The following is a 27,937-nucleotide window of genomic DNA, read 5'->3' as shown; positions in this document are numbered from 1 at the left end:
GCAAGTTACTTTATTTCAGCGTCACACATACAGCAAGACATATCGTAAAACAGTCATATCCCTTCTCCCAAACATAATCGTTCAAATTAGAACAATATTAATTTCCACGACTCAATATTATGTGGTGTGAGTGATTTTCTAATTCTCCTCAAAAGCACTTGTGGTTTTAGAAAATTAGTTTCACGTCAGCCCATTGTTGACTGTTTCTCAGGGCTAGAAACCTTGACTTCTTTTGTTTAATCTCATTAGATAGTACGGAATAATAATATCACTGCCTGACATTTGAGTATGAACACTTTTTGTGCATTTTGTGCTTCATTTAGTTAACCACTTATGAAGAAAATGTCATCTCAGGACAGGGAAATACATGATAGAATCTCTCCCTTTTCCCTCTCCTCATACCCCCCCCCCATTTACTCTAACATGTTCTCTCTCTCTTTTTATTGTTTTATCTCTTCTTCCACTGGCCGCAAATCCATGTTTGTGTTGATGTTTCTCTGTTCTTTTCCTTCCTGAGTTCATGGTAGTACAAAAATCATAATGGCTGATGCAATGACCTGCCCCTATAGGAACAGGGCTACAAGAAAAACATAAAGAAAGCAATGCTGATGATCAACAAAATCCCCAAAACTCCATAGCATAGCATTCCTCGCTGTTTTCACATTGTCCTTTTGCAGTGCAAAGAATTACGAGGAAACAAAATAAATTAAGTTCATGTGTGATATACATGTCCATTTGTGTCAGTTGGTACAGTCTGGCCCTACATGATCACACAGCTCTTGGCACGATCCTTTCTCATGGCGGGGGGGTGCTCCAGAATCTCAGTCCGGGGCGCTTGCTGGGAGATCCGCTTGAGGCCGCGGCGAGAGCCGGTGCGTTTGAGCTGGGGCCGGTGGATGCGGGTCACTGACGCCAGGGTGGTCACGTGGAAAACGTCGCGGACGCTGTTCTCCGAGTACTTGGAGGTGCACTCTGCGTACGCCACCGCTCCGATCTGCCGGGCCAAGGTAGTTCCCTAGAGGTCGAGAGAGAAAGACAGTCAAGACGTGTGTATTCCAACACATTTGAGTTATCCTCACACAGAGAGAGAGGTTATCACAAGAGTGGGAGAGGTGTTTCTGAAACATGTGGGAGGAAGGCTTTTAACCAAAGTAGACGGGTTAACAATGCTTTTAACAGCAATGGCTCACACATCTCTTTCAATCGTAGTCTTCAACATCTACATCAAAACACACCAACCGTTGTATCTCCTCCTCTATGGCTTTCTCTTTGTCTAACTCACTCTGGTTCTGTTGCACTGCTCACTCATGATTAAGCGTATCTTATCCCATAGTCACTGCCCACAGACGGTTGCATCAGACGATACACCGTCTGTTCTGGTTCTGTGAGCCAACGGCTATTGACGCCCCTACAGTTCATGCAATGCGATTGGAGGCCCTGGAGACCGGCAATCCACGGCAGAGGTATAACAGCTTTTCCCACCCTTCAACCCCCCCCCCCCCCCCCCCCGCCCCATTCTCTTGTTATCTGACTGGTGCTGTGACCAGTACTTTTGATTTTCTATTTAACATCAACAGCACATCCATATTTTGACTTCTCTTTAGCCAGATTGAACACGCCGGCTTCGCCTGACTCAACGGTGCAGCAGAGCGGATCCTAGGAGTCTGGCGAGATAGACTGCTTATTACCTCATGATGCTGTGTGGGTCCTGACCCTGGTGTGTTAGCAATGGATAGCAATGGATGGGGAGAGAAAGCTGCACCCTCACACATTCTCTTATGAAATATTCAGGAGCCTTTATCTGGAGCTGTAAAACTGGAGCGGAATAACCAAACCTAACGTATTCTATAAGACCGGTGCACACCACCTTTGATCTGAGTTAGCAGAACTTTACTCTCTCTCTCTCTCTCTCTCTCTCACACACACACACACACACACACACATTACTCTGATGATATGGTTTTAGCATTTCATCATTTGATACTGTATGAAAGGAAATAGTGCACACATTATGATCACTAGGCCATGAATTGAATAAGCATTTCATGATGTCAATCATTGACATTCAGTGAGGATATACGGTTTAATAATGTCTATCAGCCAGATACGCAGCAATATTATTCTATCTAATTTGAACTTTGTGGTCAGGCTACATTTGCAAAAACGAGCAACACTTAAGTCTACAATTTGAGCAAATTACGATTTGCGGTTCAATCTTGTGACTACCGGATCACCCAGGGATGGAGTTGGCTGGCAGGCAGTTGTAAATCATAAATTGCTGCCATTTGATTTGCATTAGAGGCAGCGATGACCTTTGGATGAGGCCCTTTCAGGACGACATGCCTCCTCTCACTAGTTTTAGACATGGAGGCCATTTTGATTGTTCCTAAGTCAAAAAGAGGAAATCGAGTAAAGTAGCTGCATTAATATAATGTCATTACTGCTGATTGGAAACTCAATCAAGTTCACGTCGTTAATCTATTTCAAGATAAATGCTGTTAATGTCCTCCATTTCTCCTCTTCTGCTCTTTCTGACAAATGTGCCAAGGTTGTTTTGTTCTTTGTGGAGGAAAAAGGGGATATGACTTTGTGTTCAAAGAAGAGTCTGATGGGAAATAACATTAACTTGAAAATAGGCCATTAAAATTCACAGGATTTCGAGTCTGCAGCTGTTTATTGCTCCAGGATATTGAAAACAAAACAATTAAATTGTTCCACTGCACATCTTCGTGTTCGTCTCAGTCCCTTGTCACGCCTCTTTAACACTCGCTATATTCTTTCATATTTGGGAAAGTTAAAGTACTATCAGGAACTAAATGTGATTTTAAAACATTTTGTTTATGCACAGTGGGTCCCCATGGCGCAAAATACGTTGTTTGAATAATTCACTTTCACTTTCATCCAATGTTGCTAGTAACAGAACATTCATGCAAAGTGGCAGATACTAGTAGTAGTGGGCTGGCTGGGGTAAAGCAGTACTTTACAGTTCCATACTGTTCTCTGTCTAGGCAGATGTTAAATATTGAGTGTCTTCATTCCAGCTACTGTAGGTGCCCTGTCATTTCTAATGGAGTGTCTGCAAGAAACACAATGCAGGCCATTAGAATGGCATCAGAGATAGTCTGAGCAGTGCTACAGTGTAGTTGAATTGTAGTGGTTCAGTTGGGGGATTGATCTCAGTTGATCCAGGTAGGTTAGTTTATAAGCTGACAGTGCAAAGACCTGTCTGTATGTTTGAATTAGTATTGTGTGTGTGTGTGTGTGTGTGTGTGTGTGTGTGTGTGTGTGTGTGTGTGTGTGTGTGTGTACACATACAGTATGGGTTGGTACACATTGCCAGTGTGTGGAAAGCGTTTCTGTTTGTTTGTTTGTTTGTGCTTTCAACTGTCTGATCCTGATGCTTTCACCTGTCTGATCCTGATGCTTTCACCTGTCTGATCCTAATGCTTTCACCTGTCTGATCCTGATGTTTTCACCTGTCTGATCCTGATGCTTTCACCCAGGTGTCTCTATCTGGCAACAACTCTGAGCACACACCTGGGACCAGTGCTGCAACTCTACTGACAATAACCAATGCTCTACAGGATCTACATCAGTGGCATCAACTCTCCAACCCTGCTCAAACCATTCCCCACAGGACAGTGCACGGTTAAATGACAGGTATACTACAGAGCAATTTCTGTTGCTACTACTTCCCGGGTTGCAGATTAAGCTTGAGTTTTGGTAAGGAATATTGTTTTACAGACCTGTTTTCACAGGTGTTGTGATGCTTATAACAACGTTATAGAGGTTTGTGTCATAACTATTACATGTAAGTGGCTACTGGTATTGTCATACATACAGTATCTTTCAAAACAAAAACACCTAGTTTTTTATGCTGCATTAAAGTGTTTGCAGGACACAAGGAGAGAGGGAAGGCATATTTTATAGCATTGTAAATAGCTGTAACTTCTGATATCACAAATTACATTTGGAATCGGATAGATTCCACCTGATGGCCTTCAGGTGGACTCCATCAACTCTATTCCATTATATTGGAAAATATAGAAGTGCTAAATAACTGGAATAAGGACTCAAAAAGCATCTTGGATCACAGAAATTTGACTTAACAGTGAACTATGCCTTTAAAGGTATGGTTTAGGCTTAATGAAGCTTTCATAAACCTTTTATCAGGCTATATGAATACTTTGGAAATAATTCCTAATCAAATAAACATAAAGAGTGGCAAACTCCACATTTGGCAACACAGCTTGGGTGTGTGTGAGTGAAATGGTCACCTGTTCGTGTGTGACAGGGATGAGTCGAAGTTTGGACAGCTCTCGCAGGACATTGAGGTCCGTCCGCATGTCCAACTTACAGCCCACGAGCACCACTTTGGCGTTGGGACAGAACTCCTGGGTCTCCCCCTGCCACTGTGGAGGAACAGAGAGGGCAACAAACAGAACATATCAGAACCAGACAGAACACAGAAGAAGAGGTGAGTACTCGTACGCCTATTCAGACCTATACGGTAGGCTACGTATCTACAGTAAGACCATGCAAACTTGATTCATTGTTTAACGGATGCCCGCTTTATTTTTCTCACATAAAAAAAAAAGAAGAGGTTTTAGGTCAAACATGTTGGCAGATGTTTAAATAGCAGCATTTTCATTCGCTACAGTCTGTCATTTTCCCATTATTTCAAATAATGTATAGGGATAGGCATCCCCCTGGATTTTGATGAATTACACCTGTCTCACCTTTCCATAACCAAAACACCAATGACTTAAGCTAGGATCTCACTTCAGGCCCCCAAATTCATTCATGTTAATGTATTTAATAAATGTAGCATAATATTTCTCATAGTTTTCATGTTTATTCATCTACAGTAGGCTAGACTCTCCAGTAGGCTGGATATTCGTACACTCTATATACTTTGATACTTTTATTAAACATTTTACGCTTACTCGCCTCACTTTTCTGAAAATGAAATCTAGTAAACAATGCATGCCTAAGTAATAATTTGTACGTTTTTATGTTATTAGAAAATAATACAGTAGTTAAACAGTACAGTATGTCCTCTAAGGACATCAATAATGCCCATATAGTGACATGACAATAAGATTATCTCAGAATATTGGTGAAACTACAATAGACTTGAATCCTCTTTTTCCTGGGAGTCGGGCAGCATTATTTTGAAAACGTTGGCAATAATCTTTGTCAAATGTGGCAGTTGTCACGTGACAGTCTCGTGAGGTGTTTTGGTGTTCTTGAACAGAAGAACCGAATACTTGTTCCATCAGCTACACTATGAGCTCACAGCAGCAGTAACCACATCTGCAGAACAAACCCCTCTGTCAGACAATACTTACTCGGACAATAGAGAGGGACCTGTTAGTTGTTCTCCACACAGTCTATGTCTATCTGTAGCTCTCTCTCTCTTTTTATCTCTCTCTATCTCTCTCTCTTCTCTATGACTGTTTTCATTATCTCTTCGCACCACGGCACAGGCTGCCACTCTGAACGATACGTCTTTGTTTATATTCAGTACAAAGTGTGCCAATCTCACAAACGCCTCTGCCATTGTTATTGTCATTATGGGCTCAACTATTTGTGTTAGTTACTGTGAGCTGTTGTATTCGATGAGGTTTTCTGTTAGACAGAGGACGACTGGTGAATGAAAGTGATTTAGAGGAGTCACAAGGGGCTGGAGGGAAGCGAAGGTATTGTTCATGTAAGAATTGGTGACAGGTTCTTTGCAATAGACAGAGGGCAGAAACAGAAGTACCAGAATGTATCGAATGACTCATCGAAGGATGGAAATTAATGAGGCAAGGTGACATACAGTACAGCCAAAAGACCCATTGTAGGTTAGTATGAATATACTGTATTTATTATATTATTCTACTATTGTGAGTATTTCTTTCCGGTTTTTTATTTTATTTCTCCAATGCCTACATATACTCAAATAAAACACTTATCAGAACAATATCAGGTTCCTAAGCCAGAAAACGTCTGACCAGTGTCTATCTCATACCTCGTATTACATGACTCCTACATGTCTACTGTAGCTTGCTTCAATAACATTCTCCAGTGGAATATGTTCCCGAGGCTACAGCTGAGCTACTCGTTGATAAGGCCTGAGATTACAACACAGGTCTGTTATTGCATAACCTGCCCATATACAGCCGTACATGCCAGTGGTGCAGTCCTTGTCTCTGGCCCGGTGCGATATTAATAACATTGACTGGGAGATAACAGGATGATCTCTACTGTAAGAGAGGCTGGAGGGCAGAGGGCAATGGCTGCCACATCTCACTCTCAAGAGTCTCACTTTCACCCAGGGGAGGGAGGGAGAGAGAGAGAGAGAGAGGGGAGGGAGGGAGGGAGGGACAGAGAGAGAGAGAGAGAGAGAGAGAGAGAGAGAGAGAGAGAGAGAGAGAGACTTGATGGGAGCAAAGGATGTAAGCAGTGAGAGAGAAAGGCTTGAGGACGGAAGGAGAGACAGTAAGACGGAAGAAGGTTACGTACGTTGATGTGGACAGAGTAGGGCTTGAATAAAAGAGAGGGAGAGAACAAGAGAGTTGAGGTGAGGTGACAAATACAGAGTATCAAAGGCTTGAAGAGAAGGAAAGAACTGACAGATGAAAGAGAAGACAGCTTTATGAGAGGGGGAGGGAGAGAAAAGGTTCAGGGGGAGGGAAGGATGCTGTCAGGTACAGGGGAAGGCTTGAGGTCACAAAGTGAATAACCCAAAAGAGGGGAAGCGAAACAGTGACAACACGCAATACAAAGACACAGATATCATGACATGTATCATAAACACTTGTGTTTAAATACTTGAGCGGAATTGCTTGTAGCCTGCCTTTGTTAGGCATCAAAGGTATGAGAAGAATGACCCCATGTCAAATAGTGGCATGCTTGGCACTCCAGAGGTCACAGCGGGTCAAGAGCCCAATTCAGGACCCTTATTGTGAGAGGCGTGTATTCAATGCCCTTGGCCCGTTGGCAAGAGATTAGCGAGGCTTCTCTATGGGGTTCAGAGGTCAAGTGGGCCTTCAACTAGACCCCCAGCAGAACTGGGGGTTTTGTCTAGTGACAAAAAAAAGAGTGAGATGTTTTGTCTTAGAATGATGATGTCATGAGTGAGCGATGGGGTTGACACGAGGAATGCTCTCTCCACACAGTCAAAGGCTTTCTTCACTGGTGTTCCCACACAACTGACATTCGCTACATACTCAATGGGACTTTTGCTCTTGCTTTGAACTCAAAGGTGAAGAGCAGTGGTTCCCAAACGTATTGGCATTGTGACCCTTTGAAAGCCTTCGGAATGTTCTTGTACTCTAGAATGTTCTGGCACTTAACAGACAAAAACTACGATTCTAACCACAACCAAGGCTTTAGCTGGCTCTACGAATGAGAGGAGATGACATTTGGGAGGGGATATTTGGCAAACACTGGCCAACTTTATGGCCATACTCCCTTTAAGTTGGTCTCAATGGTGTGTGCAATATTGTGACAACGTTCTTAGAAAATTGTGATCACAGCTTTCTTTGTGTGGAAATGTCCTCAAATGTCTTTGGAACACTCATGCCACAGTGTTAGGTTTTAAACGTTGCCAAAGTCTCTTTGAGAAGCCTCTGTTTGCTGGACACACAACACAATATTATCTCTCTTGTGGTTAGGTTGCCCTCAGGAGAACTGCTACTTGTGTGCATTTATTTCATTTAGTGTTATAAAAGGCAGCCTGGGATAATATTAGATGAAGATAAATTGAATAGAATCGTAAGTCACACATTTGCTTGCTACAGTAGCCCACTGACCTTCTTCAGCACGCTGTCCAGAGTCTCAGGGCGACTGATGTCGAAACAGATGAGTATGGCGTCCGAATCGGGATAGGCCAGCGGCCGCACGTTGTCATAGTAAGATGAACCTGGTAGACAAAAACACAGAAGATATGATGAACAAGTCAGTCCTCCGTGGATTTCGGAGGTCAAATGCTACGAAGATCAAACGCTGCAATTCAGCTTGGCGGGCAAGCCATGTGTCCGCAATGCCACATGAAATGTGACAATGTCGTGTCATTTGCCAAGTACAGATAAACTGTCATGACTACTTAATACATTTAAGTCATTGTTAAGACAGTGAGTGTAGTGGAGGTGATTTGAAGAAATACCCTTGCTCGATGAATAACCTTGCCAGACACCTGAAGACTCATGTTACCAACAAGAGTCTTCACTAACGCCTGAGGCTCTAACACAGGCTTGGGGCGTGCAGACAACCCACGGTTCAAAACATGATTGGTTACAGTGTACAGAATAGACATTGTTATGATGGAGTGTGTTTCAGTTTGGTGTTTTTCAGGGGGGCCCTCTCTGAACCGGCCCCTGTGACCTGGTCAGGGGACACTAGGGGGCACATTCCTGGGCAGGATTGAATGTGTAGGGCACAATACCCCCACCACTGGTCCTATTGTCACCCATACCATGTCCCTTTGTCACAGAGCACAAGAATTTGGGCACTACACAAAAACAGGACTGGAGAGAATGTGCAGAGACATGACTGATTTTGGCCAGAGTGTGCACATAATGGGCCTTGCGACACCACTAGTCTACTGACCTGACACCACTAGTCTACTGACTGACCTGACACCACTAATCTACTGACCTGACACTACTAGTCTACTGACCTGACACCACTAGTCTACTGACCTGACACCACTAGTCTACTAACCTGACACCACCAGCCTACCGACCTGACACCACCAGCCTACCGACCTGACACCACTAGTCTACTGACCTGACACCACTAGTCTACTGACTGACCTGACACCACTAGTCTACTGACCTGACACCACTAGTCTACTGACTGACCTGACACCACTAGTCTACTGACCTGACACACCTAGTCTACTGACTGACCTGACACCACTAGTCTACTGACCTGACACCACTAGTCTACTGACTGACACTACTTAGGACATATTGACACGACATGACCCACAAACCCACACTAAAACATATTAACATCCAGTACATACTGTTCTATGCTTGAACACATTTAAATAATACACACACACACACACACACACACAGGCACACACACACACACACACAGGCACACATACACCCTGATTTCAATATTGTACTCACTCACACCCAAAAACATGCTGACCTTATCTCACAAACATCCATAAAGTTGTATTTGCATATGCTCATCACATACTGACATACTGACATGCCAACCCAGCTTTAACAAAACATCGCAAAGCAATGCAAATCGCACATAGAGTAGACACAAAACGTCAGATGTGTGTGTGTGTGTGTGTGTGTGTGTGTGTGTGTGTGTGTGTGTGTGTGTGTGTGTGTGTGTGTGTGTGTGTGTGTGTGTGTGTGTGTGTTTTGTATGCATGGGTGAGATGAATATGACAGTGTGTGTGTGTACACATCCAGAAAGGTCAAACTAAAGGCCATACCCTTTCTCCCCTCTGTCTCTGTTACGGTCAGATCTAATGAACCCAGCCGCAGAACACAGAGTCAGGACACGAATATAAAATAATAGGGTATTTAATGAGGGAATAGCAGGGAACGGGAATGCAGGGTGGAATGGCAAAAGGGGTAGGGCAGGCAGGCAGGTAGACAGACAGACAGGGCAGGCGGGGCACGTAGGGCAGGTTGGACAGGCAGGGCAAATAGACTAGGCAGGGGCAGGCGTTTAGTGCGGGCAGGCAGGCTGACAGGCAGGCAGGTGGATAACCGGGTCGAGGTCCTGGAGTATAAAGAGATAATGATCAGACTGAGTCCAAAAACTTAAGGACTTAAGAATCAATATGAGACTAAGCGGCCGAGAACGAGACTAACTTGGAAACAACAAACAACGATCTGGTGAAGAGTGGATGGGAAGCCGGGGTTTAAATACAGCGAGGTGATGAGCAGATGACCAACAGGTGAGCAGAACGAGCAGGTGGAGATGATGAGTGACAGGGAACCAGAGCCTGGCCACGCCCACACACAACACAAACAGACAGACAAGACAGGAGAGAGGGAGGCACTGGCACAGACTAGGTGGAAGTGGAGGGCGTGACAATCTCTCTCAGACTAATTCCTGCTCCTGGGTTTCACTCACACACAACAAACGACGATGATTCATACTCTGAGAGAGAGAATGAGGAGGAGTGAAGGAGAAGGTGGGGCAGTGGGGCAGTGGGGGAGAGGGGGAGAGAGAGCGGATTTGTAGAAAGGGAACAGAAGCTGGGGGTGAGAGGAAAAGGAGAGAATTGATAGATTTACCAATCCAATGCCTTTAAATGCATGAGCGCACACTTCTGGGTGAAGGGTAGAAAAATGGAATGCACCCTGGTTTAACAAGTTTGGCAGCAAGGTTGGAAGCAATTGGCCCAGGTGCCTAGTCTTTCAGTTTTTAGCTATTCTCATTCATATCTTTATTTCTTCACCTATTCTATTTCATTTTTAGCATTTTTCTTACCTTGCATTAAGGTTAATTGATGCTTTTTAACATGTGTTGATCGTCACCAGACAAAGACAAAGTGCCGTTCGCCTTGTCGTAGGCAATCTAGGACGACGTCAGCGACATAAGAAAGTTCAAAAGAGGTGCTTGACACCCCTCAGCAACACTCAAAAGTGTTGACTGCACGTCACTTCTGTCGATCCGACAGTTGCCGGCAGTGTCGATCGACAAAGCATGAATTAACCTTTAGTGTCTACAGCCCTTTATAGTCCTTGTTGGTCTTTGTTGTTACTGTTTGAACTTTTATGGCTATAATACTTTAATTATCCTCCTTTATCTTGTTATGTTTTTTTATGATCTCTCTCTGGTTTTATTCATTCTTCTGTAAAGTGCATTGTATTGCATTTGTGTATGAAATTTGCGACGCGAATAAAGTCTGACTTGATTGATTGAAAATGGCAGAAGAGAGGAGGTGGGAGACGGGGGGGAACAAGGGATAGGGGTCCCACACACTGCCAAGAACTACACAGCCATAACTCTCCTCCTCTGCATTCCCTCCATCCTTCCTCTTTTTTCAACTATCTCTAAATCAGCTCTTCAGAACTAGCAGGACCCCTCTCACACTAGGGCTCTCCCATACGGCTCTCATTAGACACACTGTAGGGGCCTGGGCCCCTTATGGTCCCCTAATACCCCCCTACCAAACCCCTTACGGTCCCCACATCCCCCCCCCCTACAGACCCCCTCACCGTCCCCATAAACCACCCATAAACCCCCCCCCTGGCACCCTGGCACCAGCCTTGCCAGCTGCAGCACAGCTTCTCACTATTCCAGCACGCCCGCATAAGATAATGACGCCACAGGAAAGCTAAAACATACTGGCATGTTTTAGAACTTCTCTCAAGTTTTGTTTGTGTTATCTCTATAGATTGAGACTCGTGTACAAGGTCTCTTGATGCTTAATGGCCTTTTTATGTGACTAGACTAGCAAACCTAGACTGAACTGTTTTTTTGCTGTGGATATACTGTATGGATGCCAAGACAATAAATATTGAGATTTGCTGCTTGAGAATGACAGGGTTAGACTTCGGGCTTATCTGCAGAGACAATGCGCCATGTCCATTTCATTTAACATTATTTGAGGAGGAAGGAATCAGCAGAATGAATTCTTTCTTAAGTGTCATCGTAAAAAACGATTTTGCTAGCGCCAGACAAATTGTTGAAACGTAAATAAAAAATGCATGATCTGAAGTCAACTACAATCACAGTCAACTAGCCGCACGCCTTAAACCTCATCATTTCTGTGCAAGAGAAAAAATAGATCCTATGGCAACCTCTCTCTACTTACCTGTTGCTATGCAAACCGAGTTCTGAAACTCGACTGAGCCAATTGGAGCAATAGCGAGAGACATTAATAGTACAAGTCTTTTGCAGTGCTGCTTGGCAAGCAGTTTTACAAGTAAGCCAACCCCTATATAGACTATAGCTAAGCAGAGTAATGTCTTTGGTGGTGGGATCATAATTTGTGCTTATACTGAATAATGCAATATACCAACAAAGCAGATTTACACACCAAAAATAGCTATACACCAATCCAGGGACACAAACAAATCCAGGTTTGACTGCTGCACTATTTCAGATGCCAAAAACGGCCATTCTCTCTCTGCCCGCTGACTTAAAAAGTGCCTGACTCCCTGGCACCCAGATGCCATTACGGTTTTCCACAAGAATGTATCTAATTGGCCACACATGATGGCAGTGTCAGCCAATTGGGCTCTGTGACAGTCCCCAGTCAGTTGATAGCGAAAAAGGGAGGCATGGGGAGGGAGGTGTTCTCTCTGTGCAAACTCACTGCCATATGTAGAAGGGTAGGGGTGGCATATAGAGGGAAAATACACTAAGCAATACCTGTGCAAATGATTTCATAGAAAACAGTATGAGTGGGCAAAATGTATTATCATTACTAGCTACTACCAAAAACACTAAACATATTGTAAACATTTAAAAGACAAACCAATGAGGAAAACTGAAGCAGTTTTGACACATTTTGCTAAAATGTGGGCGTAGCCTGGGATCTGCCAGGTTTGCCATAAGTTGCACTTTTCTGGGTCCTCTGAGAAACAATGTTTAATATGGAGCCAGCTAAAACATTTTCCACTCTTGACTTTTCCCAGAGCAGACTGCAGAATCAAGACTAGCAGAATGCTGAATTATAGCTTGATGAAATTCCATTATGCCATTATGTAATAAAAAGTAATTGATGTCTTCTCTCCTTTCTGTTTGTTTTCAAGCAGAAATAATGGCGAGGGAAGCGTCCTTCCCATAAAAGTCAGAGAACATTTACAAGAAGTAGACAGCAAAATGGCTTCCATATTAGCCTGTGAACAGTTAGCGCTAACGCATAACAATGGCATAGAATCAGCCTAGAGTACAGCCTCATTAAATCTAACAGTGCCTCTTATTCACAACTGCGGCTCCCTGTGAAAGGGATGTTTATCTCTCTCCGTTTATGTGCTTTTGATTCGTTTTATTACACACACAAATGTTTTTATTGCTGGGGAGGGCGGCAAACATTTCAGGTTGCGGTAGGGGTATCGTAGCGACCTGGAGATGAGAAAAGCGTGTCTTTGTATAATAATGAACAGAAGGATGTAAAAACACATGCTTAGACGTTAGACATGCTGGGCAGAGTGGTCTTCCTGATGCTTAACACTTTATGTTGAAGCTCAGCGGACATTTCAAGTGTGGGCATGTTTTCATTATAAATCATGTCCTCATGACCGATAGTGTACAGGTTGACCTGACACTACTTTGTACAATGCTGCAGTGGTTCCATCAGGTTTCTTCCAGTTCCATGAAGACTCCACTGAAGAGACATGGCAGAAAAGTGCCATTCTGTCTATGTTCTCCCTCCTGTAGACCATGCAGGGAAAGGTCATGACATCACTTCCTATGGGTTTATCAACTGTGGGAAGTGGAAAGATATCAGGATATTCTCCAGGATCCAGGATATTCTCATGAAGGAAGACACTGCACACTAAAACAGAAATGCCGCAAGAAAAACAGTCATATTGATTTTGTCCGGTGAGGAAATCCAGCAATCTACTGTAGTGCAACATCTGCTGTAGTTCATTGAGTTGACTGTTGTGTGTCAGGGATCAGCAGTGTCTATGTTTGCAGCGACGGCTCTCTTTCTGTGGGACTTTGGAGCCTATAGTGTTCCGTTTATGTGGCTCGGACAAGAGTTTAACCCACAACCTTGGTGTCACGACTGTAGCACCATGTTCTAACCCACCAAGCCTCACCTCTGCACTCTCCCCCTCAGTCTTGATATTGACTCCTCCTGGGTTGAGGAACAGCACTGATATGGGCCCCTGGTACTGCCTCAGGTATCTGTGGCACCGGGATCTGCCTCCTCGTGATTTGGCGGAACTGGGGAGAGGCTGGTTGAGGAACGGAGCCCACATGCTGTTTCCTCTCCTCTGCTGGCCGGTCATTCAGCGCAGCAGGAAAAGTTGCATTTCATACAGCAGATCATGTAGAATAAACTTGGACCAGAAATGTCAAAAAGTAACTACATTACAAGTGCTCTGCCACACACGCACGCACGCACGCAGGCATGCACGCACGCACGCACGCACACACGCACGCACATACTCAATCTCTCTCTTTCTCTCTCTTATACACACACACACACACACACACACACACACACACACACACACACACACATTCCTGTCTGAAAACCAATATCTAGTCTCGGTGGTATGACGTGATCTGATCCATGTTTCTTGACACAGCAGGAGCTAATGTTTATTGATCTCAGAGCTTTTTGACCCCCTCTGGGACCTGTAGTATGATCCCCATTGGGGAAAAGCCTGGAATTGAAGTTCATAATGACTAAACTGCAGTCCATCTGTCTATCTCTACTTCCTCTACTCTAACGCTCTCCTTCAAGCTCAAATGCTGCTATTCACAAAGGAAGGTATTGTGTATGAAAACATTTCCTTTACATTACATAACCATTGTTCTAAGGTAACATAAGGGGTCAAACTATGTAAATACCTTGCATCAGGTGTGTAAGTACAGGCAATGACATATTTTCAATGGTTTTGTATTTTCCTAGATAACTGAATTAAAAGTACTCCATAACTGCTACTTAAATAGCTAACCTGTTATACAATACACAACCGATTTGAAGTCGAGCAGCTCCGTATACGTCTAGATACTGTATGTAGTTTGACGCAGTGGCGCATGGTAGAATGCAATGTTCTGGAAACTGCAAAGCCATGCTGTGACACCACATGGGGTTGTCATGTGAGATGCGTTTGATGTCCGATGTTAACAAGGGCATTTCTTTTTTCTGTCCGCTTACTTTTTTTCCCCCTACGATTGTTGGCAGTATTCTCTGCTTTGGCAGCATGTGTTGTTCCTTAGTGTTCTTATGTAACCTGTATTTTAATGCTGCGTTTGACAGGCATCAGGTGTTTTGTCTTCCCAGTGAGGATCATGTCATCGCAGAGTGATAGGTTTGAATGTTTTAGGATGCCGTGGTGTATTGCCCTGACATGCAACGTGCAACACACTGTTGGTAGAAACATTAGTAGGCCCACACAGAGGCCAAGTTCAGAATGAGTCACCTTGATTAACATGGATACCATGGGGCTGTTTGGCTACGAGGCAGTGAGCGAACTGTTATTTCCTGTTCCTGTTTTTAACTGCTGATTACTTCTGTGATAACCGCAAAAATGTTGTTTACATCAAGCTTTGAAGTATGAAAACCTCTGATGAACTCTGATGAGCGTTGTTAAAATGACATGCCAAAATCTCCTCAGAGAAACTTCAAAACAAAGTTTAGTAGCGGCTATTTACTAGACAAACCTGTACAATATTTTATTGTAGCATGTTATCGTAGTTTTGCAATAGTATGCAATGTTCTGTTGTCACATATACGTTTTGTTCACAGCTAGTAACCACTCTGTGGTAGAGTGCCTGCAATTTCAACAAAGCTAACTAAAGTACCCTTGGAATCCTGTCTATTGGATCCTGTCTGTTAGCCTTTGCTGCAGTAGCAAAGTGGAGGACAGACACCCAGAGGCATTTTCACTATTGGCCGACCGAGGACAAATCAAATCAAGGAAAGATGATATTTCACCTAAACATGAAAATATGCTGAACCATCCTGTTTCCGTCCTGAGGTACTGTGCTGAGAGGCACAGTCAGCATTATATCATTAAGGACTTAAGGAAGGTAAAAAGTAAAGGAAGGTGAAGATGCTGTGTCCCAAAGACACATACGCAGAAAGGAGTCGTTATTACTTCATCCCGTCTAGACTTCAGCCTCAGTCATCAGTATGGAGATCACGTCCATTGTTTTCGTTTTTACTGTAGTCTAGACTGCAGCCCTTTGGGTAAATGCCTGTAAGCAATAATTAGGCTATATTTCATACATACTGCAGAAATGTTCAACGCAAAGGAGAGACTCTCCAGCAGATAATTATCTAACAGGATTTAAAAGAAGACAATTTCCCCCACACTGTCTGCTTGCACGAGTGCTTTTTTTCACTTTTCTGCCAACCTGTATTACAGCAATATAACACATACAGTGCTGCTTGAAAGTTTGTGAACCCTACAGGGATGGTCATTATTTTTGTATAAAATATTAAAATGAACTTATACAATCTTTATCCAAACCCCAATTCATAAAAAAAATATGATATATTTTCATTGTTTATTTAACGAAAACTCAAGATTTCATGTGTGCAAAAATATGTGAACCTCTTCAGTCAATAGCTTGTGGCACCTACATTTGCAGCGATAACTTGGAGTAAACATTTCGTATAGCCACTAATCAGTCTCTGACATCTGTTTTGAGGGATTTTTGACCACTCCTCCTTACAGAACTCTTGAGTGAGGTTTGAGGGGTGTCTGGCATGAACTGCCCACTTCAGGTCCTGCCACAGCATCTCAATTGGATTTAGGTCAGAACTTTGACTTGGCCAATCCAAAACACAAATCTTCTTTCTCCTGAGCCATTCTTTGGTAGATTTGCTTGAATGCTTTTGGTCGTTGTCATTTTCAGCCCAGCGTTAGCTCCTTGGCTGATGGCTTGACGTTCTGTTCAAGAATCTCCTGGTATACCTCAGAATTCACGGTTCCCTTAATGATGTGGAGTCGTCCAGGTCCAGAGGAAGAAAAGCAGCCCCAGATCTTGACATTCCCACCACCATGCTTGACTGTTGGGATAAGGTTCTTTTGGTGGTAGGTAGTGTGGGGTTTTCGCCAAACGTAGTGGTTTTGATTGTGACCAAAAAGGGAAAAAGGGAACAGACTTCCAGAAATCTTCAGGCAGGTAGTCTCTGGCAAAGTTAAGATGGGCAGTTTGGTTCTTTTTTGACAGCAGAAGCTTCTTTCTAGCAACCCTCCCATGAATGCCATTTCGATTCAGTGTTCTTCTTATTGTTGAAGCATGCAGTTACCTGAGATGCAGCAAGGGAGGTCTGTAAATCTCTTTTTACCTGATTTTTAATTTTTCTTGTGGCTCTTGGGATATGTTGGAAGGGTGTCCACTTTTAGGCCAAGTTGCTGTCATGTTAAATGCTCCCCATTTGTAAATTATTTGCCTCACAGTGGACTGATGGAGCTCAAATCTTGTTGAGATGATTTTATAGCCTTCCCTAGACTGATGTGCTCTCACTACCCTCTTCCTGATGTCCTCTGAGATCTCCTTTCCTCTGTGCATGGTGTGTTTTGCATTCATCTGTAAGGGTAAAACAAAACTGACCAGGTTTTGTATCTCTTATTTATCAGAATCCCACCCAAACTCTTTCCTAAAGATCTCTCATTTGATTGGTTCATTTGGTACCCAATTATTTACCCATCTGATTCTACTTACCTACTTGATTTAACCAATGTAACCAATGTTCACTTATTTTTGCACCTGCACTAATTTCTTTATAATTTAGTTTTTCTACTACACGCTTGATTTCCTCTAAACCAACATATGGAATTGGTAAATATAAACCTGTTATGTCAGATTAAAAAAGACTGATTCTGATTAAATAAAGATTTCATGGTAAAAACTAAAAAAATCTATAATTGCACCAGGGGTTCACATGCTTTCAAGCAGCACTGTACATATTAAAAACCAAGGTCGTCAGTGATCCCTCTCCTCCTATACCCTTCCTGCTACATTTGCCTGAAGTAACATATTCCAAGGAGGGGAATTACAGAATAACAATATGCCATTCATCTATTGATTCCCTTTTTACCTGGAGGTGATTACAGATTGAGAAAAAAAAAAAAAAAGCTCCAGGTATGAAAGTATATGCAGAAGGCAATATAGGCACAAGCACATGAACCAACAAAGAGGAAACTGGTTATAAGATATGGATGCTAATTCTCAGATCACACAGATGTGATTAACATACTGTAATAGGTTCTGCTCACTGGATACATACTTATAAGACACACACACATACACACACACACACACACACACACACACACACACACACTGTCTCTCACAGTTGTCTACACATGCTCACAAATGGCACTGTCACAGGAGGACACACAGACACACACTCATACAGTACACACACCCTGGTCTGGAGAGTCAATTCTAATTTCAGTCCTCTTTTTCCCTTTAATATGTAAAGTTTCATGTCTGATATATCTTTTCTTCCCCCTTTTTCATATTTTCCATTTGGTCACCACATGATTAAAATGTGCAAATTCCATTGAGGTGTTAAGATCAGTAATATAAATGCCTTTGAGGTTCCGTTTTAACTGTTGATTCATATGCCAGGCACAGTGATGTAGGGATGACATGGTGGGATGAAGACATGAAACTTTCATTATGAGGTGCTTTTTTCCTAATGTGCATGGAAGGTAGTTGGGAATGTAGACTATTTGATTGTTAATCAGTTTGGGTTTTGGCTGTATATTCCACGAGTTCCAATTACTTACTGTGCTCACAATGTTTGCCAACAAATACTATATACACGCTCTCCTCCTCAAACGATCCCTCAAAACCCATCTTTTTAAACTTGCTTTTAATCTTTAACTATTTTTATTATTGTTTTTACTGACTGTGCTTTTGTTTTACTTTTTTTTTTATCTATCTATTATTGTTCTCTCCATGGAATGTAGTGTCTTTGAGTACTGAGAAAAGCGCTATACAAAATAAATGCATAATTATTATTATTATTATCATTATTGTTATTATTATTATTATTATTATTATTATTATTATTATTACATACAGTATTCCAATGGGGAAATCACAGAGATCATAATAAAATCTTTGTTCTTATAATTCTGTGGACATCATATAAACGGTAGAACAAAATCCCAAATAAAAGTTCTAGCTCAAATCGCAAATACTGTTTCCTGGTTTTACTTTTATTTTGAAAGTCCTATTCATCACCTATTCAGCACTCATCATGATGTCATAAGAGAGTTGGTCATGTCATGGGTTCCCTTGGAAACTAATGTTTACAGTGCAACATTAGCAGAATTCACTCAACATGAAGTCATAGATAACTTCATTATGATGTCACAAGTTCCCTGGGCAACAGAATGTTGACAGTGAACCCTCAAAAACTTCGAGTTCATTCTATCACAACCGACTTTCACAGTTGTTGAAACGTTCACATTTCTCAGTGCTAAATATGGATACTTTTGGGACAGTGTTTGACGCGCAGTCGTTGGCCCTAAACTGGGGCGGACGTGTCCGTCATGCTTTCTCTGAGGACATGTCTAAACGTCGGCGGGACCTCCAGCTTCTGGTCTACTACCATGTGTTTGTCTCCACCCTGCTGCTCGTGTTTGCAGTGACCCATCTGATGGTGAGCCTGCTGGCCCAGAGAGTGAGCCAGTCTTGGGCCTTCCTGATGGCCCGTATTGCCCCTCTCAGGAGGAGGTTCTCCAGGCTACTGCGCCGATTCACCGGCCAGCGGAGGCGAAGAAACAGCATGTGGGCTCCGTTCCTCAACCAGCCTCTCCCCAGTTCCGCCAAATCACGAGGAGGCAGATCCCGGTGCCACAGATACCTGAGGCAGTACCAGGGGCCCATATCAGTGCTGTTCCTCAACCCAGGAGGAGTCAATATCAAGACTGAGGCGGCGAGTGCAGAGGTGAGGCTTGGTGGATTAGAACATGGTGCTACAGTCGTGACACCAAGGTTGTGGGTTCAAATCCTATATATTCTGCTGAATAACTGTTCCGACCTTTTGGTCTCCCAATTTCTTTTATATCCCAATAACCATATGTATCTATTCATATCTAGGTGAGCCAGGAGACGGCACCAATGCTTGACCAGGCCAGAGAACAGTCTAGAAACAGACATGGCCAGTCTACCACCCAGAAGGGAGATGTTAGGGGTGACTCTGCTGCTGCTATGAAGACCCCTCAGACCAGAGGGAAAGGCTCCAACCTCCCACAGAAAGAGAGCCGTCGCTGCAAATACCGACACCGCTGATCCCTGACACACAACAGTCAGGAGCTTATCCTGACGTATAATTAACGACAAAGATATTGAGCTACTGTGGATTATTCAATGTTTCCACCTCTTGAAGTCACGGTGGTGATTTTGCACTTCAGCAATGAAAAGAAAATACAGCCTTTCCATTTCAGTGTGCTCCATCTTTCTATGTATAACTACTATAGGAGAAGAATATCCTGTAGGGATTTGTTTCCACAGCTGATAAGCCCATAGCTACAGTAACTGGTGTCACATACTGTCCTACTGTCATTCCTGTTCAGGAGAGGAAATGAACATAGAAACAGAGAAACATGATTGGTGTTCCTAGTATGACAGTCAGTCTCCGCCCCCACGGCTGGCTATTGTGTGAATAGAATGGTGTGGTCATAGCTCTAGTCTTGCATTATGAATGAGGGACAGAATGGATTTGGGGTGTGGAGTAGGTGGATGGAGCCTCTTTGGCGTGGATGTCTCTCTTTGGTGCTTGTGTGTGTGTGTGTGTGTGTGTGTGTGTGTGTGTGTGTGTGTGTGTGTGTGTGTGTGTGTGTGTGTGTGTGTGTGTGTGTGTGTGTGTGTGTGTGTGTGTGTGTGCATGTGTGCATGTGTGCATGTGTGTGTGTGCATGTGTGTGTGTGTTGCAGGAATGGTTTACACAGCAGTCTGAGGTCTAGTGAGTGGGTTTGGGAGTGGGTTTGGATAGTGCCTCCCGTGGGGATCTGTGGAGAAGCTTCTCGAACATTGATTTTCAATGTTCCCTGTGTTTCTAATGGGCTCCATGACCAGAACTGAATCAGACAGGACAGCTGTCCACCAAATAGGCCTTCTAACATTCATTTAGCACTCTATTGCTTCTAACTCTACGTACATTCACTCAGTCACAGCATTGACAGCACTCCCCAATAAGTTACACTTGCACAAACACACAAACACACACATTTCTAACTCCCCAAGCACTTACTCACACACCTACACTACATAACATACAACTCTCAAGCACTTACAAGCACACCCACTTAATACACAACCCCGCAGCACTTCTACTTGGGAACACACAGCCAAAGGCACTTCTACATGTACACCCACTTATATACACACATACACACACACACACACACACACACACACACACACACACACACACATAGACACATACACACACACACCCACACAAACACACACTTGTGCATAACCCCAGGCTCTTCTCTTCAGTCCTTTGGTAATGGAGCCAGGTGCCACTCACTGTCTCTCCCTGAGAGCATCTGGGCTTTCAAGGAGCCAACATCTGATAGGGGTCATAAAATCTTCTCATGAATTAATGATGGCCTGTGTTGTGCCAATACCAGACTGCATGGACTCCTCCATGTGAAATGCAACAGGGAATATAGAGAGGGAGTGGGAGTCAGTGGATGCGCTGGAGTAAGAGTGGTAATCTATACTTTGTGGTTGTGTGCGTGTGCGTGTGTGCGTGTGTGTGTGTGTGTGCGTGTGTGTGTTTTGCGACCTGACATGCGAGCGAGTCCCAGTCACTGGAGAGGTTTCACTGAAAATGAAGATCAGATCTGCGCCAAAGTCGTTCTGAGCAGGAAGTTGCCTGGGGGACAGACATCAGGAGCGCACACATCCCAATGTTCCTTTCTGGTGTGCGCTGTTATGGCACCACAGGTTTAGCAGGTTTTTTTAAGTGTTTCAAAAGGTTGACTTTGATGTAGGCAAGTTATGTGCACATAGTTTTGGCCTATAGGTAGTAAGGCTGGGCAACAAAAGAATGTAAATAATTATACTTTCTTCGTATTTCTTTATAACTGCGATAAGTAACGATGGTGGTGTTATGAGGGCTATTGTGGTAAAAACCCATTATGCTGTCTTTGTATGCAGAAGGGGAAAAAACAGCAATGTGCGTCAACCTCACGCTCAAAATTATAACATTTCATTATAGTTGGGTTTTATGAATAAATAAACTTGCTCATGGCTGTTGGCTGTAACTGGAGTGCCTACTCATGTGGCTAAATATAGCAACGTTCTTAATGATAACTTTCGGACAAACTTAAAGGATGTTGACTGAACAACAATTTTTAGGCATAACTAGTCACACATCCAGAGATATTGCTAGCTTTGAGGCATCTAGCAACAGAGAAAATTAATCGAATTGAACGTCCTGCTCAAATAAAACAAAACACTAAAATAATCAAATAAAACACTGGTATGTAACATACCAAAAATCCCCGATAATCCCATCAAAACACACACACACACACACGCACTTTTGCTCAAATCCCCTCTCTTATCGCTGGTGCTATTTTAATTCACGGCATTGTCAGATAATGGATCAATGGTTCCATGCTAGGTGCCAGCTTGTGTGTTTCCTGGTGGATGTGTTGGTCTTTGTCATGTTGCATAACCAGATTAGGTTGAGCCCTCTGCAGCGATGTGGAGAGATAAGACTGCAACCCTATCTCTGATATCTAGACTGCTGTGAGGATAGAGGGGTTAGTGGCGATACTAGGCTAATCAAGCGCAATGATCACAAGAGGCATTAGCGCAGCAGAGTCCTGAGAGAGTCCTGACCTTGTTTTGGCGGATGGAGGGAGGGAGGGAGGGAGGGAGAGAGAGAGGGAGAGGGAGGGAGGGAGGGAGGGAGAGGGAGGGAGGGAGAGAGAGGGAGGGAGGGACGGGGGGGAGCAAAGGGAGTAGGAGGAGAAAGAGGAGGGGGAGAGAGAGAGAGGAGTACAATCAAGAAGTAGGAGAAGATGAGGGAGGGAAGGAGGTACTCGAAGGCCAATAAATAGTGGGTGGTATGAAGAGATGGAGAGAAGGCAGGTGGAAGAGACAGAGGGCAAGTGTTTGGTTACTGAGCAAGCGAGGGGATGAGTGTATGGTTAATTACCGCCACTCTGTTCCTGTCAGCAGGCGAGTAGCTCTGGCTCCAGTGTAGCGCCTGGCCCCTCTGGCCTACCCCACGTCTGCCCACTCCTCTTAGTCTGTCTGTCTGTCTGTCTGTCTGTCTGCCTGCCCACTCCACTCAGCCTGTCTGTCTGTCTGTCTGTCTGTCTCTACTCCACTCTGTTTGTCTGTCTGTCTGTCTGTCTGTCTGTCTCTACTCCACTCTGTTTGTCTGTCTGTCTGTCTGTCTGTCTGTCTGTCTGTCTCTACTCCACTCTGTTTGTCTGTTTGTCTGTCTGTCTGTCTGTCTGTCTGTCTGTCTGTCTGTCTGTCTGTACTCCACTCTGTTTGTCTGTTTGTCTGTTTGTCTGTCTGTCTGTCTGTCTGTCTACTCCCCTCTGCTTGCCTTCTTTGGAGCTACTCTCCATTCACCAGCTCTCTCTACCCCTCCAGGCTACAGCTCCACCAAGCCTGCAGCTGCCTCACCGATTAATGAGCTGGGAGATAAAGAGAGAGGGGTGGGGGGGGGCGGGGGGGGGGGGGGGCGGGGGGGCGGGGGGGGGTGAAGGAGAGGAAAAGGAGAGGGAGACAGTGAAAAGGGAAGGCAAGGACAGCAAAGACAGCAAGAGAGGAAGAGAGAGAGAGAGAGATGGAAGGAGAACAGAGGAGAGGGACAGAATCAGGGGAGGGGATATAAATAAACGGATAGAAAAAACAAAATGGTTGAAGTTGTGAATGAAATGTTGTCAATAGAGTGTAACCCACCACACCGACACTCAAATTCAGTCGTGAAAAATATCTTGCTATACTTGTTCACAATGAAACGCTGCCACAGAGTCACTCACTGACCTGGTACATCTGCTCACCTGCTGCTAGGCAAGGTTAAGACATTAGCGTGCTATGCCTGCACATTTACGCTCACATAGACATTTGCCTGGCTGTCTCTCACACATGCCTGCACATGCCTGTATTATGAGCACAGGCACACACACGCAAGACACTGGCACACACACACAATCACATACTCATACTCTCTCTCACACACAAGCACACACATACACACACACACACAAACACACAAACAAAACAAATCAAGTTTTTGCATGAGAAATGACATTCAGCCATGAGCAGGGATAGGTTCCTGGGTATTGCAGGTAGCGTGCCGCCTTAACTACCACACACACACACACACACACACACACACACACACACACACACTGCTGTTATAGTTGGTGTGGGTGCCAATGCACCTGTCTACTGGGATATCCCCAGATTCTCCCTCTAGTAAGCTTGGCCAGCACCTGCCTCTTCAGACCAATGGAGAGGGATGCGTAGAGGCTACAGTAGGTAGTGTCAGGCTTGGGTCATATTCCATACACTTACTAATACACCCTGAACACCATGGACGCATCAATGGAATGGTGGCATACATCCAGTAGAACATTTCTACTCCAGGGATTAGTCAGGCCCGTACTAACAATCAGAAACATGCAATACAGTATGTGGACATTTTTTATTATTTGAGGCAAGGGACAACATAGTAGTAGGACCATAGGGGGAACGATCCTGACATACTATCTTGAGAGGTTGAAATATTCCTTATTGAACAAGTCAATCGATGCAGGTTGTTATCCACCATGACAGCTTTCTCAATGGGAGTGTGGGAATGTGACTAGCTCATGAAATGGGTGTTGTGTTGAAATGCAGTTTGATTGCTCATAGCAGTCTCCATAACAAGCAACTGCGGCTTCTAGCTCTTAATCTCAGGCGTGTTTAGCTGGTCTGTCTGTCTCCATTGTTGCTAATGCTGAGGTAAATAGAACACTGCACATTCACCAAGTTCCACTCTCATGTGTGTAAACAGGTTTAGGGGCGTTGTTACATACTGTAAGATTTAAAAAGGTGGGGCAAGCCCCATGGCTAGTCCTCCTTTGAAGGGAGAAGGTCAGCCCGTTTATATCAGCTGTACAGAAAACCAGATATTCAATCCTTCCTCAACTGCTAAGAAGCAAAAGGTTTATTTCGAAACAATTAAGTATAATCAAGTTTAGAAATCTCTTGAAATAGGCGATAGTATGAAATATGAAATGAGTGTACATAATTGTGTTGAGAAAACAAAAACACAAGTAAACAGTGAAATCTGTTCACTTGAATAGGCTTAGCTCGGATGCAGTTAATTATGAAATCTTTAGCTGTCATTCATTTGGGGGGGATTTAAGCCTGGATATCGCTGATTGCTCCAAAAGCATCACATCACTGCCAATCTGTGCGCCTTGAGCGGATAGATCCCAGGGTATATTATTATTATTATTATTAACTATATTAAAGCCTGGTCTTACCTGACGTATCCCACATGTTCAGCTCAATCCTCTGTTTGTCGATCTCAAAACTGGCCGTGTAGTTCTCAAAGACCGTAGGGACATAGTTCTGTAAAATCCAGATGGCACGATGAATATCTATACAACACTGACTTGTAACATCTGGTTACACTTTACAATAAGGATATACAGTATTCATACCCATAAATTCATGTAATTGTGAACAATACTTAATGCATTTACAGAGTTCACAGTTGTTCATGATCATTAAAGGCACTAGCAAATGGTTTATTACAGTAGCTATTCATGTTAATGAAGGGATAAATCTCGTAATCATTAATAGCCACCAGTATGTGGAAACAATGCAAATACAGCCGCAGCGCATTCTGGGGATTGCTAACCCAAATTTGAAGTTTTACGACTGAGGCAATAATATTTGATGGTTTTACAATAAAGTTACACAAGAGGTGTTCGAGATTCATGCTACTTGTTTAAGAAAGTAACCCTACTATTACTTTCTTACTTACTTACGTACTTAATCTACGAGTTACCTTAACAGATAAGCATGAATAATTATATGTTATGTAAAGGTACATATCCATAATTAATGTTTATTAAACACTAGTTAACACACACATAAACCCACATCTAGGACTGATTACTCCAGGTCCATACACTGACTGCGTTCTAAAAGATTAGGTTTATACATTGATGTGAATATTTTACACACACACACACACACACACACACACACACACACACACACACACACACACACATATATATATATAACGCCATTAAAAACATGAACAATAATTAACCATTTTAAGTACTTCAACAGGTTAAATCTGTAGTATGTCACCCCTTTATTCATATGAACAAAGTATCATTAATAGTTTATAAGTGTCTTTATTAATAGTGTGGTAAACATATATAAGAATGTATACTTTGTAAATGCATTACCAAATAGTTCATACATGTTAACGACTGTTTTTTTTTATGTAGGCTCAGGTCCAAGCCCGTGGGAGAATAGCCGACAGGTGAAGCCAAGTGTTTGTATTGGTAGCCTACAATATACACACCATTTAAGTCATCAGCAGGTGTGCCATAATAAGCTTAAAGATTTCAGTAGAAGACACCAAAGTAGCCTAGTGTCAAAAAACATTAACATGTTCGAAATAAACATATTCGAAAATAGTTATTCAGACAAGTAGAAAGTCATCCTGTATGGGAAAAGTATAACCTGTGCGCGCATCAATCCAATTGTAACCTCGCCACCAATTCTTAGAATTGTCTAGCCTATAGCTCTACTGACATTCTGTTATGTTTAATCTATTTTATCCTCGTTAAAATAACATAACTTACCTCTGGGTATGAGTCTTTAGCAAAGACATGAAGTAATGCGGTTTTGCCACACTGCGTATCGCCGACTACAACGATCTTACAGCGGCAGCCCTTGCTTTCCATAGTGCCTTCAATGTGAGGTTTTGACGCGGCGCGTCCTTGTCATTTAGCAATAGACTCCGAAAAAGTCCTAAATCAAAGTTGATGAGGTGCTTTCACTCTGTTTTGGAGTTTTAATCCAGTGTCTCTCCCTGGCACTTCACCTGTCAAGCAGCAACTATGACTTCGGTGGCATACTACAGCAGTGTGAAGCACCGCTGGATGCTGCCGCTCAGTTGGAGAGAGTTTGTGTTTTCATTTTCGGACCCGCCCATCAGTCTTTAAACACCAATGAGGGGTCTGCGGAATCGTGTTTATTTGCATGTCAAATGTCTGGATTATATCATAATCGTTAAACCGTATAACACATGTGATCAAAGGAATTATTTTATCCTCTTTGTAAATTAAACCCCAATGACACACACACACACACACACACACACACACACACACACACACACATATAGAGGTATCTAACACGTGTCCTGCCTAACTCTCTCTCTCTCTCTCACACACACACACACACACACACACACATACACACACACACACACACACACACACACACACACACACACACACACACACACACACACACACACACACACATACACATTGCCCATCAGTCTCTAAACACCAATGAGGGGTCTGTGGAATCGTGTGTATTTGCATGTCAAATGTCTGGATTATATCATAATCGTTAAAACAATATAATGTAATCAAAGGAATTATTTTCTCCTCTTTGTAAATTAAACCCAAATGACACACACACACACACACACACACACACACACACACACACACACACACACACACACACACACATAGAGGTATCTAACATGTGTCCTGCCTAACTCTCTCTCTCTCTCCATCTGTCTCTCTCTCTCTTTCTCTCTCTCTCTCACGCACACATACCCATACTGAAGAGGTATCTATCTTTCTCCCTCCCTCCCTCTCTTTCTTACACACACACACACACACACACACACACACACACACACACACACACACACACACACACACACACACACACACATACACACTGAACTCATACAAGCACATGCAATTGGTCCCTTTCAAAGGTTTTCTTCTTAGTAAGAGGTCTGTAATGCTTTTTTTTCAACATCAATAACTTTGAACATTGCTAGCACAGAATCACACCCCAGGGGTATAGCTTCAAGGTAGAATTATGCCCCCACCCCAAATCATACGGCACTTAACTTCTCTGGGGGTTATTTAACATCAATAAATACGTTTTTACTGCCATCTTCTGGTTCGAGAGGGTACAACAGAATGTTGAGTACCTCCTGCCTATACAGAATATTGCAGAGCCAGAGAGTGTGCCTCTGAATATTGCAGTCTAGGAT

The 27,937-nt window shown here is 43.3% G+C and overlaps 1 protein-coding gene across 1 annotated transcript; it reads right to left on the bottom strand.

Moving 5' to 3' along the window:
• Window positions 1-26,775, bottom strand: LOC310816845 (rho-related GTP-binding protein RhoN-like). The gene is made up of 5 exons (XM_083687161.1): window positions 26,493-26,775; window positions 25,149-25,236; window positions 7,803-7,912; window positions 4,278-4,412; window positions 1-1,015 (listed from the first exon to the last, which is right to left on the bottom strand). Exons 1-5 carry the CDS (start codon window positions 26,592-26,594, stop codon window positions 761-763), a joined length of 690 nt encoding a protein of 229 aa, XP_083543287.1. The 5' UTR covers window positions 26,595-26,775; the 3' UTR covers window positions 1-760.
• Window positions 26,776-27,937: the final 1,162 nt, after the last annotated feature.

This window comes from Argentina silus (assembly GCF_951799395.1).
Source record: "Argentina silus genome assembly, chromosome: 16".
Lineage (NCBI taxonomy): Eukaryota > Metazoa > Chordata > Actinopteri > Argentiniformes > Argentinidae > Argentina > Argentina silus.
This window is presented reverse-complemented; position numbering and strand designations above follow the sequence as displayed.

Coding starts and splice junctions, on each gene's coding strand:
- LOC310816845 (XM_083687161.1), bottom strand. CDS start 26,594: ATGGAAAGCAAGGGCTGCCGCTGTAAGATCGTTGTAGTCGGCGATACG. Junction 7,913..25,148: donor GAACATGTGGGATACGTCAG/GTAAGACCAGGC, acceptor TTTGTCTACCAG/GTTCATCTTACTATGACAAC. Junction 1,016..4,277: donor TCCCTGTCACACACGAACAG/GTGACCATTTCA, acceptor CTCGACCTCTAG/GGAACTACCTTGGCCCGGCA.